The sequence below is a fragment of the Alosa alosa genome, chromosome 2 (assembly GCF_017589495.1).
Source record: "Alosa alosa isolate M-15738 ecotype Scorff River chromosome 2, AALO_Geno_1.1, whole genome shotgun sequence".
In the NCBI taxonomy this organism is placed as follows: domain Eukaryota; kingdom Metazoa; phylum Chordata; class Actinopteri; order Clupeiformes; family Clupeidae; genus Alosa; species Alosa alosa.
Genome location: NC_063190.1, coordinates 577,755 through 591,365, shown reverse-complemented (window position 1 = coordinate 591,365; position 13,611 = coordinate 577,755). Strand labels below are relative to the sequence as shown.

At 41.1% G+C, this 13,611-nt stretch overlaps 1 protein-coding gene across 1 annotated transcript in view; it reads left to right on the top strand.

The window, feature by feature from the left end:
• Positions 1-13,218, top strand: part of ap5m1 (adaptor related protein complex 5 subunit mu 1) — a 43,481-nt gene extending 30,263 nt beyond the window's left edge. Inside the window, exon 8 of the mRNA XM_048232150.1 lies at positions 12,793-13,218. Within this exon, the coding sequence (XP_048088107.1) occupies positions 12,793-12,875 (83 nt within the window). The 3' untranslated portion in view covers positions 12,876-13,218. The remainder of the gene's footprint in view (positions 1-12,792) is intronic.
• The last annotated feature ends 393 nt before the right edge of the window (positions 13,219-13,611 follow it).

Below are 13,611 nucleotides of genomic sequence, written 5' to 3'. Positions count from 1 at the left end.
ACAGCCTTGACGACAACCCCTCTGTAATGTAAAGGGTAGAGACTGATAAGTTCCTGTTGAAATAGAAGCTGTTGGGTTACTATAAAGGGTTTAAATGGTATATATGAATTTAGGACCGAAACCAAAATGTTCCAGTACTGTCCATAGGAAGTCCCACTCAAGTCTGTCAAAAGCTTTGAGCGCGTCAAGGGAAAAAACTGCGCAAGTGTAAGTATATGTGTGAGAGTGTTCAGTGATGTGCAATAAACGTTGCATATTGTCTACTGACCAGTAAGCCCTCTAAGAAATCAGTTTGATCAAAATGAATCAAAGTATCCATGAAGGGCTCAATCCGGGAAACCAAGGCTTTTGCCAGAATTTTGACATCGCTATTAATTAAGGATATTGGACGTAACTAGAACAACTCAATGGATCTTTATTTTTCTTCTGTAATAAAATGGTAAGCGCTATATTCTGGTCCCTATGAAGCATACCATGTTTAATAGCATAATTCATAGAATTCAAGATTAGGGGCCCAACAACATCCCAAACAGCCAGGTAGGCTCGGGAATTCGTCGGGGACCGGGGATTTCCCTTTTTTAAGAGATTTGGCCGCATTATGAAATTCCTCCAACATAAGAGGTTCTTCTAGAAGGTCTCTGTCCTCTTCTGGTAAGATAGGCAGGTTCAAGTTCTCTAAAAAATGTTTGCATGTATGTTTGTCAAGAACCACCTCTGAAGAATATAGTGAGGAATAAAATGCTTTAAAGCTGTTATTAATAGCCCTAGGATCTGTAATTATTTTGCCTTCACTGTTTCGTAACATATCAATATTTGGACTCGGTTTCCTTTAACCTCAATGCAAGCAGATGGCTAGTTCTATCTGAATGAAAATAATACTTTTGCTTAGTTCTGTGAATGATGAACTCGGCTTTGGACATTGACAGACTATTGTATTCTTTTTTCAGCAATAACAAATTCTGAGCAGCCTCTTCTCAGAAAGACTGGATCAAGATAATCAAAGCGCTTATTTTTAAGACGCTTGGTCTTTGAGGAAAAGGCAATGCAGTTCCCTCGTAGATAGCATTTAGTAACTTCCCATAACACCTGTGGGTTTGAGCAATGATCCGTATTAATTTCCAAAAATTCTGTAAGCCCAGATCTGAGTTGGTCCATAAATGTAGTATCATACAACAGGGAGTCGTTAAAGCGCCATCTACGGGACTTGGCATGAGCTGTAGCAGGTGTGATATTACAAATAATGGGAGAGTGATCTCAAATCAAGATAGGCAATATAACAATATTGGATATATACTGAAGCAAGGGGGCACTAACCAGGATATAATCAATTCTTGAAAAGGATTTGTGCCTAGGAGAATAGAATGTGTAGTCCTTCGTATGGGGATTGTGGATGCGCCATGGGTCAATTAGATTTCATTCTGTAATGAACCTATTTAGAAAGGATGAGGACATTGTACTAGAGGGTTTACAACTAGATGAGCGATCAAGTTGAGGATGAATTGAGGCATTGAAATCTCCTCCTATGACGACATCAAGATCACTAAATTGTAGAAGTTTTCCACAGATATTATTCAGAAAATGTTGATCAGGCTCATTTGGAGCGTAGATGGATACCAGCTGGAGTTTGGAATGATTTAGTGTTACAGCCGCATACGCAAAACGGCCAAGGTCATCTCCTCCCAGTAAGTCTATGGATAAATGTAGCGACCTCTTTGCAAGTATAAGCACACCTTTGGATTTATTAGGGCGCATCGTATATGCCAGTAACTTGTAGTTTTTATTTTGGAAGCGGGACACATCCTCTCTTTTCAAGTGCGTTTCTTGAACTAAAGCTATAGCTATTGCTTTGCGATGTAAAAATTCTAAACAACGGGTCCGCTTAATCGGTGTATTCAGGCCACGTACATTCCAGGATATAATGTTTAGATCAGACATAGTCTACTGATTGGTAGTAGTACAGCAGGATTGGAAAAAACTTTCCGGGAAACAACTTCAGCAATAAACCGTTTGGTGCCCTTAGAGCAAAACGCCATGGCCAAAAAAGAGTCGCAATAAAGTTAACGGCTGCCAGCAAAATAATAACATTCCAAACTATATACAAAACATACTTTACAGGCCACAAGGAGTTAGAGAGAGCCCCTTTGGCTAGTATAAAGTTAGAGATTGTAAGAGACGTGGCTCCTCCTAACGATGCAAACTTCCCCACCCCACTCATTACAGTGATGCATATTCAACTGAAAATGAAGCAATATGATATGTCCCTTCGTAAGAAAAAACAAAAAATGAATAAATACATAAGTACTGGTTATAGCTGCAGACAAAAACAGTGAAATAAAGCCTCAGCTATCAACCTAAAGAATAACATAGCCAAAGAATAACATAGACTAGGTGCTCGTGCAGTCTATGCTAGCCTATAACGCAAGTGAGAGATGACATGCCTATGTTGCGCTAAGCGTAGAGATAGTCTCAACTAAAATGAAACCACAAAAATCATACTTCACCCATATGACCGCATCAAGAGAAAAGTCCACAGTCCCAAACTGAAATATTGAACATGCTAGTTTGCGATGTTGCTTGCAGTGGCCAGTGTAGGCTGATGCTCTGCTGTATCCATCTGATGTACATCCATCTCAGCGCTTCGGTTCTCCGGCGCGCCCTCTCGCCTAGGTGAAGAGTTGGCCTCTCTGCAGGTCAGGTTGTTAGAGAGGATGAACTGCTCCGCTTCAGATGGAGACCGACATAGAGTTTGCCTGCCACGATAAGTGATCTTCAGTGTGGCTGGGAACAAGAGAAACGTTTGAATCCCAGATGCTTCTATCCGCTTTCTCACCTCAGCAAAGGCCTTTTGTTTCTTAGTGGTGTCTGCGCTGTAGTCCGGGAAGAAGCGTAAAGTGTCCATGCCATGTTTAACGGTATTAACGGCTCTTGCACCATTCAGGATTGCTTGTCTATCAGTATAGTCTTAGCAACTTGAATATAATTGTGCGAGGGCGGCTAACGTTGGTGGTTCTGTCAGAGTACAGGCGGTGGGCTCGCTCTATTTTTATGTCTCGGTCAGCAACAGATGGGATCCATGTAGGTAGATTCGCCTTTAAAAAGGCGATGCAGTTGTCACCCTCCACTCCTTCACTCAGGACAACTAACCGTAGGTTGGATCTTCTACTTCGGTCTTCCATATCTGCCACCTTGGAACTCAGCCTGTCAATTTTCAGCTTCATAGCATTGACCTGGTCTCTATCATGTCTAGCTGCTGATTGCGTAGAATCGCACCTTGACTGAAGTCGTTGAACGGATTTCTCCAGCTGTTCAATCTGGCCAGTTGCTGTCGTTATAGTGTCAGTGGTATTCTTCAGTTCAAGTCTAAGGTCCAATATTTGCGGGAGAAGCACATCATCTAAAGCAGCTTTTACCGCAGCAGTGACAATGTCATTTAGCTCTGACCTCTGTTCCGCTAAGGCCTGCTTAACTCTTGCTAAGATGGCGCTGTCCAGGTCTGCTTTGGAGATGCTAGTCGGTGATTCCTTGAATTTCTTCTTGACAGGGGAAAGTTTGGTTTCCTTAGTCGCACCAGTATTATGTGATACCGACATTTTAGAGGTTTTGACGTAATTCAACATAATTTGCTTTCTAATAAACTGAAAATAACGAGTAGTAAGTGGAGCACACAAAATTCACGTCTGCACCGCCATGAATCAGTCACGTGACTCCCCTCAAAACACTTCATCACTGTAGACGTCAGGGCTACTGGGCGGTAGTCATTCAGACATGATGGACTTTTGTTTTTCGGTACTGGAACAATAACAGACTGCTTGAGGCAAGTAGGAACTGTCTCTTGAGCCAATGATGTGTTAAAAATATAAGTGAACACAGGAGCTAACTGAGCAGCGCAGGATTTCAAAACCCTGTTAGAAATTCCATCCGGTCCAGCAGCTTTTCTACAATTAACCCTCCTAAAGGCATTGCTCACATCGACCTCAGAGACACAGAAAGGTGCATCCTCATTTGCTTCACATGCTTCAGCTAGTGCAAGATAGTCTGTGTTTTTCATGTCAAAGCGAGCATAAAAAGCATTAAGTTCATCAGGGAGGGCTTTACTCACATTCATTCATCACGTGTGTCACTGTGTGTAGCATTGATCCAGTGTGCTGTCACCATGTGTAGGGAAGTGAACGTGTTGAATAAATTCAGGCATGCACCGGTTCAGATGTACTTGATTGAAATCACCGGCCACAATAAGCGCAGCTTCAGGGTGCATGTGTTGTTGTCTATTTAACACTTCTTGCAATTCTGAAACCGCAGCATCAGTGTTGGCTTGTGGAGGAATGTAGACAGCGTTGAATATTACTGAAGATAGCCTATCTTATGCGCTGTGTTTAAGCAGGCCGTGAACAAAGGGTTAACTTATAGCAGTGATTCTCAAAGTGTGGTCCGCGAGCACCCCCAAGTGGTCCGCGGGAGGATGAAAAAAAAGATTTTATATTGTGTTGTATTGTATATTGTGTGTTTTAAAATCAACCCCACCTGACTTTCAAACAATAGTGTTGAGTACTTGTTTTACTTTAAAAACTAAGTATCCTAATCGTCCTAATAGAAATTATGTTGCCCGATCTCAATGGGAAAGTGTTGCTCAGCAACATTTCCCGCCAACATTGCTCAAAAAGTTGCCCTGTGTATCTTAGGTTACCTAGGTTAACTAGTTAGGCTCCACAAAATAGTTTATCAAAGAAAGAAACATAGAGCGAGAACTTTAACGTTACGAGTGACTTAAAATGGTATAGGCCTAGCCTACTAACAATAAGACAAATGGATCGGTGGCTGAAGACGGGGTCAGTTAAAAGAAAAGCTGGAGAAACGTTTAACGTAAGTGACGAGGTGAACATCGAGTCCCAGGGTAGGCCTAGCTTGCAGCAGGACCTAGCACAACATTGTGGAACATCGTGGCAAAAGTTAAACGTAAATACCATAGTGACTACATAAAATTTGGATTTTTCTGGACTGGAGATGCTGAAGATCCAAAGCCGCATTGTGTTCTGTGCTATGACATATTGGCCAATGAAGCAATGAAACCTGCTAAACTCAAGCGGCATTTAGAGACAAAACACAAAGATTACATCTGCAAACCTGTGGCATTTTTTTGAGAGAAAATGTGAAGAGCTTGAGCGACACATGAGAAAGGAAGCCACGCAGTTTTTTGTGCCTGGGGAAAATGCGAAGGCTACCGAAACCTCATACAAGGTCTCCCTACTGATCGCGAAAGCTGGCAAACCTCATTCAATAGGTGAGACTTTCGTTAAACCAGCTGCGAAGGTTATGGCCAACATCATACTGGGGAGAAAGCAAGTGATGAACTTAATAAAGTACCTCTGTCCAATGACACAGTCCAGCGGCGAATAACATCCATGGCTGAAAATGTCCAAGATCAGCTGGTGACGCGTCTACGCCAGAGTCATCTGTTTTCTCTGCAGCTAGAGGAGTCCACGGACATTGGTAATGAGGCTATTCTTCTCTGTTTTGTGAGATATATACATGCTGGCGCTGTGGTGGATGATTTTCTTTTCTGCCAGTCCTGCCAGTTCTGCTACCAACCAACACCACAGGAGAAGCGATTTTTGAGTCGCTAAATAGCTTCATTGTGCAGAATAACATTGATTGGAAGAGATGTGTTGGCGTTTGCACTGACGGTGCAACGGCGATGACGGCAAAACACAAGGGCCTGGTTGCGCGTGTACGCGCTGTTGCTCCTTCTGCCGCATCAACGCACTGCTGCATCTATAGAGAGCAACTGGCAGTGAAAAAAATGCCACCCTGTCTTAAAACAGTATTGGACGAGTCCGTTAAAATAGTTAATTCAATTAAAAGCAAGGCACTGAACACACGTCTTTTTAAAGTTCTGTGTGAAGAAATGGGGAGTGAGCACACAAAACTCCTTTTTCACACTGAAGTTCGCTGGTTATCGCGGGGGAAAGTTCTCACCCATCTCTTTGAACTGCGCAATGAGGTCCGGTTATTTCTGCATCAAAATGAACTTAATGACAGAATGCATGATTTTCAATGGCTCGCAAAATTAGCCTACCTTGCCGATGTGTTCAGCACTTTCAATACCCTGAATTTAGCACTGCAGGGAAAAGCAGTCACAATCTTTACTGCGCAGGACAAAATTAAAGCTGCACGCATCAAAATGGAGTTGTGGTGTGTCCGTCTTGATCGCCAGGAATTTGACTGTTTTAGTGTGTTTGACTGTTTTATAATTCAGTGGAAATGCATGGATTCCAGTTGCTGCTACTGGAAGAAACTGGAATCCATGCATTTCCACTGAATTATTTTTGGAATCTGATCCCTTATCATACCTGTTCATTCTTACTCGTTGCTCGACTTATCGTGACTAAATTCAAGATGGCTGCAAACGCTAAACTTCGTGAAGATACTGTATAAATCGTCTTGTAAGTAAACTACCAGTGCTTTTTCAAAGTTCTCAATGTCTCGTTTTAAATGTCAGGGCCCTCGGAAGTCTACCAATGAAGTGTGGAGATGCATTGAGCCTCGTAAATGGATGTAAAACAGTGATTTATTTGCATGGCTAGCCCGATGCCGAAGCACCACTATTGAAAAAGCTGTTGGTAGCATCGGCTAACTAGCGCCAGATTTTGGAGTGCAGGGGACAAGCCGAGATGGGCTATGAGACATGCGTTCACACTCGGTATCATGTTTCAATACACTTTAGGTCAATATCACACCGGAATTCTCCTTTAACCTAATTGGAGTTTGTGCGCGTTCACATAAAAGGGGCGGGTTGCAGCACAAGTCACCACTTTCAATGATGACCTTATTTGACGGATAAGGAATGCGCAATTATTATGCCAAGTTATGAGGAATTAAAACCCACTCTACGACAAAAATCAAATACGTCGGCAGTGAACAAAGCAAGGCAAGGCTATTGGCAACGTATTGCAGATCGGGTAGCCTAAAATGCCTAAAAGTAAAGTTTTATTTCCACATGTCATTCAAATATGTGTTACGGAGGATTAATAGCTTGCGGAATGTCTGAAATGAGTTGAAATAATTAAAGTGCTTATTTTGAGTTTATAAAAAGGCCTACAGATGCAACACAATTCAGAAGTGGGCATATCAATTAATAAGGATAATTGAATGTTTAAGTAGCCCCCATTGACTGATTTACTGTATGCCTAATCCTGTAAACATTTCAGATGCAACACCAGTGCCAAACGCACATGGCGGCAGGTGAAAATGAAACACAAAAACATATCGGAATGGTAGGTTTATATAGTTATAGCTTGCATTCATATTTCTTAATTATGAAAATATGTTGTAGGCTATTCTTAGGTCTAGCCTTCACTTGGCCTCTGTTTTACAGTTAACAAGAAAAAAGGTGTCTTTGAACACTAGGTTACTGTAGGAGGAAGAGTGTTTTACAGTAGCAGATGAGTTGGCCATCGCAAATAATGGTGGAAGGCTGATTTGGAGGGGAGTGAGGGAGGCATTCGGTCGGATCCTGGTGCTGTGGAAATGTGCAGCCTTTATGTGCAGGGTAGTATGACATTCAACTAACACTAATAACAAGCCTTGCCAAAATTATGGGTCATTAAGTAAGAATACAAAATAATTGTTAGATTAAGTAGATTGTGTTCGATGTTAAAACGACATGGACATTAGGCCGAACTTCCGACATATTTTTTTTTGCACACACGCTGGCTCTGCCTGCTGCGCTGCCTGCACATTCAATGTCCTCGGCTTCGCGAAATCAGTGCATATTCGCGCCTAATTATAGAACGTCAAAAAGAAACAAAGTAGCCGGGCTGCATCCAGACACTTAGCTGCCGTCGGGGGCTGCATGCAGTCGACTCAACCTCTCTACGGACAGTTTTTAATGTTTATCAGAAAATAACTACTCAGTATTCTGATTGAGTATAATTTCCGGGACAATTAGGGCAGGATTCGGGACAACTGCTTGGATATCGGGACTGTCACGAATTTTTCGGGACGTCTGGTCACCCTATAGCCTACAGGTAGAAAAAAGAAAAAATGGTGATAATATAACGTTAGCTAAGTTAGTTTGCCTGCTAGCTAGCTTATCAGTAGGCTATACAGTCTCTCAATGGGAATTTATGTGATCTATTTACCAGTGCAATAACTACTTCTGTCTAAGTAATAGGCCTATTTACCTCTGATTCAGTGTAAACTTGGAAAAAGATCAATTGGGTCAGTTCTTGCAGTTCATTACCGAGAAAAAAAAAACGCATAAAACCGTCAGTTTGTAATGTAGGCCTAGAAGAAATGTGGTAGCACAGTGGTTAGAGGAGTGAGCTCTGCCCCCAAGGATTGTTGGTTCAAATCCAGGCTCAGCGCAACATTTCATATACAGTTCCAATTCTATGAGCCCACCTGAACAGCTGTTTTAACGTTGCCAGCTGTTGTTTTTTTTTTTTTACTCGGTAATGAACTGCAGAACTGACAGTGTGAAAGGTTGCTAGGTAACTATAAACAAACTCAAAGATCGTAATTCTTGATTTCGCTTGCAAACTGACGGTTTTATGCATTTACTAAACAAAGATTATGGAAATTAAACACCACTTTTCCATCAAAAAGCTTGTTGTAAAAGGCATAACTTGTTAGATTTAAGAACTAGGTTCGCTAGCTCTGTGTGTTATGAGCAAAGAATCTTTTGGTTATGAGTCCCATAGAACAACACTGCCATCTACTGGATTAGAAACTGTCAGCAGGCTACTTGTGGATCTGGGTGGCCTCTCTGTGCAAAGTTTGTCTCAAAAATACGTGATCCACAAATGCTGATCCACAAATGCGAAAACGAAAACTGTGTGTGCTGGTGATCCACAAATGCAAAATTAGATTTCACAAAAGCAATTTTCAGTTTTACAAATGCCATTTCATTTACAAATACACATCTACAATTGTGAAAACCAATTTACAAGTTACAAATATGATTTTTTTTATTTGTGGATGTTAAAACGCGAATGCAAGTCAAGAAATATTTGTGGATGTCGCCATCTACTGGATTGCGATTTCTGTGTGCCGATGAATTAAAGTAGGCCTATTTACGTGTGGATTTGTGTGACTTCATGTGAAGGACGTCTCAAAAACAAAAGCACTAACTTTGGAAAGCGAAGAATGCGTGTGCTGGTGATCCACAAATGCAGACTCACATTTCACAAATGAAATTTTCGGTTTTACAAATGGCATTTTATTTACAAATGCACATCTATATTTGTAAAAATCAATATACGAGTTACAAATATGATTTTTTTTATATGTAGATATCAAAACACACATGCAAATCAAGAAATATTTGTGGATCCCCCTCTGCGCATATACAAATATTATTGAGACAAATTTAGCTCCATAAAAAAATGTGTAATCAGATTGTAGTTACATTGTTGGAGATTACATTTGATCATGCAAACAATGCACTTTTTTATGATTGCCTAACTAATCTTTTAATTTGACAAGCAGCCCATTCGTTTATCCACTAGATGTCACTGTCATCCAATTGCCTGTGTAGTTTCTTGACAAGAAAAAGGTTAAAATTTTAAAACCCAAGATGGAGTAGCTGTCGACGTCGACCGATAGACCCGTTCCAGTCGGGAAAAATGGGTTCTGTACTTGGCAATATATTGAACCAAAGGAGTGCAGGTATCTGGTCAGTGTTGCCTGGGTTCTGAAGTGTACATTTAAATAAGTCACAGTAACGTTAGGTTAATGGAAGTATAGCATGTGTTCAAAATGATTACATGATCACAAACAACCCCTTAGTACCAAATACAGAACAACCTTAAAATATGCCTACTGATTCTGATGAGCTTTACATGACCAGGACAGGACCCACCCTGCTACCATCTCTCTCTCTCTCTCTCTCTCTCTCTCACTCACTCACTCACTCACTCACTCACTCACACACACACACACACATATAATCTTGTATATAAACACATTAATGTCGCAGTCCTGCCTGCCTGAAGTTGGATAGATAACGTTGGATAGATGCCCAATTACCAATTGCTATTCTAAGTCATGCAATACTGGTTAATTGTTAAGCTATTTCTAAAATGATTAGATCACAATTTACTTTGAAAACCACATAATTGTGCAAGTATAGCTAACGTTACAGCACTGAACGTTTTTGACTAACCACCAACACTCACGTTAACGCTAGCTTTGTCATCGTCAATTAGGGGGTTAGTTTGAAACGCCCATTCTTGTTATGCTCCTTGCTTGTTAAACTTTGCCATAATAAGCCAACGTACATTCATAATGATTTACATGCAATAGATAGATAGATGGATGGATACTCAATAACAGGTAAAGGTAAAGTTACATGTTACTTACCACAGGCAGTGTCCAAAATGAGAGTTTCGTGCCGTCCTGGTTTCAAACTGAACAGTTGCTCTGCTCGTGGCTCTTCCACATGTAATGGGCCGACAGTCACTTTACAGAATTGGGCCATGTATGTTTAGTGTCCGGCTGCCGCTAAATGTTTCATTTTTACCGCCAACAGCCGCGATACTGATCAGTGTTCGTTCCTGAAGTATCAGGCCACACACTATGAAATCCGTCTGCCGAGATTGCTTCGAGTACTGGCAGTAGCCCATCAAACCCCAATCGTGCCAAATAAGAAACTCAGTAATCAGCCCAACTACTGCGTGTCAGTGTCGGCCCATTCAAGGGGACAGTGCCTCAGCCGACCTGAAACTCCGCCGACAGTGGCAGCACTCAGCCAGGATCGGGCCGACTGTCTTTACTGTGCTTCAGCCGACTTGGACCTCAGCCGAAACTGCCAGCACTCAGCCAGAATCGGGCCGATTATGCTTGCTATCTGGGGTCAGACATGGAAATAATGTCAAATGCGTGACTTTCGTGCAAATCAACAATAATGATGTGCTGTTATTAGAGCTGGGACGATTAGTTGACCTAATCAAGTAAATAAATTCATCGACGTGAATAAATTCATCGACTGTTTTTAGAGATTTTAAAGGTTTTATAACGATGCTACAGATTTTGTGGCTGGTGCTACAAATCTTTTCACCTTTGTGCAAAAATGTTAACATACAACCCTGGTATAGCATATATCTCATGTCAGGCTATTCTGTCATCCTGATACTGCACCCTAAAATAACTAGCCTTCATCACCTCACACATGAAACATAAAAAGGTTAATGCAAAAAAATGAATGAAATGTTAATGAGAAACTTTCTGATATTTGGGAATGGAAAATTTGCTAATGGACAAATTAATCATTAGATTAATCCTTTATAAAATAATCGTTTGGGACAGCTCTAGCTGTTATAACGTTTGCAAAATTTTTGAAAACTTCCTTATGAAGAACAGGGCCTTCAATAATATATGGCCACAAGATTGAATGCAATGCAATGGCCCTTAGCCCTACCCCTTGATCCAAAAGAGAATTGGGATACCCCTTCCTCTCACATGAATGTGCAAAACTAAGGGGAAGGGGAAAACAGAGTTGGGATTGTGTGTGTCTGGCTTGTGAGGGCGTGGCATCATGATGGTTGCTTTCCATCAGTCTATCAGCCCAACCCTAGTCTTGAATATCCCAAAAATGACTATAACTCATTTTCTACTAAAGATGAAGTTACAGTCTTTTGCCTTTGCACGGCAGTATAGCAGCCACTATTAAATTCAAATCCCTCACTCTGGCCCATAGGACACTGACTGCATCTGCACCTTGCCATCCTAATTTAATGATCCAGCCCTACATCCCCTCTTGCCCACTTCAGTCCTCTATCAACACTAAGTGGTCACAGTTAAAGCTACAGTTGGCAAATCTGACAGATTGAGGGGACTTAGCCAAAATGTTGAACTCGCATGCCCCTCCCCCACTACCACAGAGCACCCTCTCATAGAGTTTGTGCTCGCACCAGACTGCACCAGACTGTGATTGACAGTCAGATCTCACACAGCCCTGCTCTATTTGGACCAGAAGAACCGGGAGCTGTGGATTTCTGCAAAACAAATAACAGGCTGTAGGTGGAGGTAGAAGTGCGGGTTTTTTTCTAAAACGGGCTGATTTATGTTGTTCTGTCGGAGCATAGTGTCGGTTTCAGCGAATATGATCAAAACAATCTTGCCAACTGCACCTTTAAAGCAACACCAAAGAGTTTTTTGTACCTTAAAATAATGTTTCCAAAATCATTTCAGTGGTTCATCAACTCGTAACAGGGTGAACGGCACTTCTGCATTCGCTTCGCGGCCTTCTATCGGCCATAACTGCACTATGTAAGTTTGCCAGATCGGGTAGCGGATCTGTAGTTCGATGGAATGACACATAAGAAACTACAAATTTTACTTGCATCTGATGTCGCAAAACATCGTACTTTCATAAAATCATGCAACATATTCTAGCTTGTCTGTGGACATCGTTATTTCCAAAGCCAGTGCTGGATAAACAAATAGTGCGTGCGACAGAGGAACAGTTATTTGGTGTTGCTTTAAGACTTCTTTCTGTGATATCTCCTTGGTGGAAACATTTACTTAATCTGATGCTCATCCCACAAGTGCATGTTCCTTACAAATGGGGCACCATTTGAAAGGGAACTAAACAGGCTTTCAAATGGTATAGGATGCATATAGGCACAGAGAAATAATCTACCAAATTTAAATTTCCTTAAGTTTATATGAAAGCTCCACTTTTTTATATAAATTAGGGGAAAAAACAAACTTTTCCACAATATTTACATTTTGGTAGACCCACCTGTATAGGTGGTTTTGATGTATTCTAACAAGTGTCCCTCTTCTCTTTAGCACGGGATTTGATGTCTTCAGAATACTACATATGGAACTCCACTGGACATACACCAATGTTGCCTGGTGCTATGATGATGTAGGGTCAAAGACAAGATATGTACATTTATTGTCCAAAGGCCATTAATTTAAAATAAAAAATATTCTTTTCCTTCTTTTCACCTAGAAATATTTGTGCGCCAAAGTATTAAATAAATGGCGTTGTTGCGGTCTACTGTTAAAATGTCTTTCACTGTAACACTAAAATTCTAATAACAAAATGCTTTTAAACTGTAGGAAATCATCCTAAAATACAAATGAACCCATGGCATAATTGTATAAGTGCTTGCAACAATGTGTAGAATAATGTACTACATATTTGAACATTTGAATAACTTCTGACTTGACTTTTGCGCATCATCAATGTCATCCAGTGTAACAATGCCATTTTAAGACATCACATGATTCTAATCATACATGTTATGATGTGCTGCCTGTTAGACAGGTCATCTGCTGGAAAAATTAGGCCTATTTTTTGGTCAAAGTTTTCTCCATGGATTCCTGGTCAGAACTAACCTGACTCTCGCCAGATGTATTTCGTTCCGCCTAGCTCCACTCCTTCATCTGGGATCGATCCATTGGAGAGGTGTTTCAGAAGGCTGGGCCTTATCAAAAATCCTTGCATATGATTAGATAAGCCACTTGTCCGTCATCTATTGACGTGCTACTTCAACCACTCACATCGAAGCCAACCCGTGACTCTGAGAACAGTCTCACAGTCGCTTTTACGCTACGTCACATCTATGAAACTCCCGCCCTGCGTCCTGATTGGCTCTACCA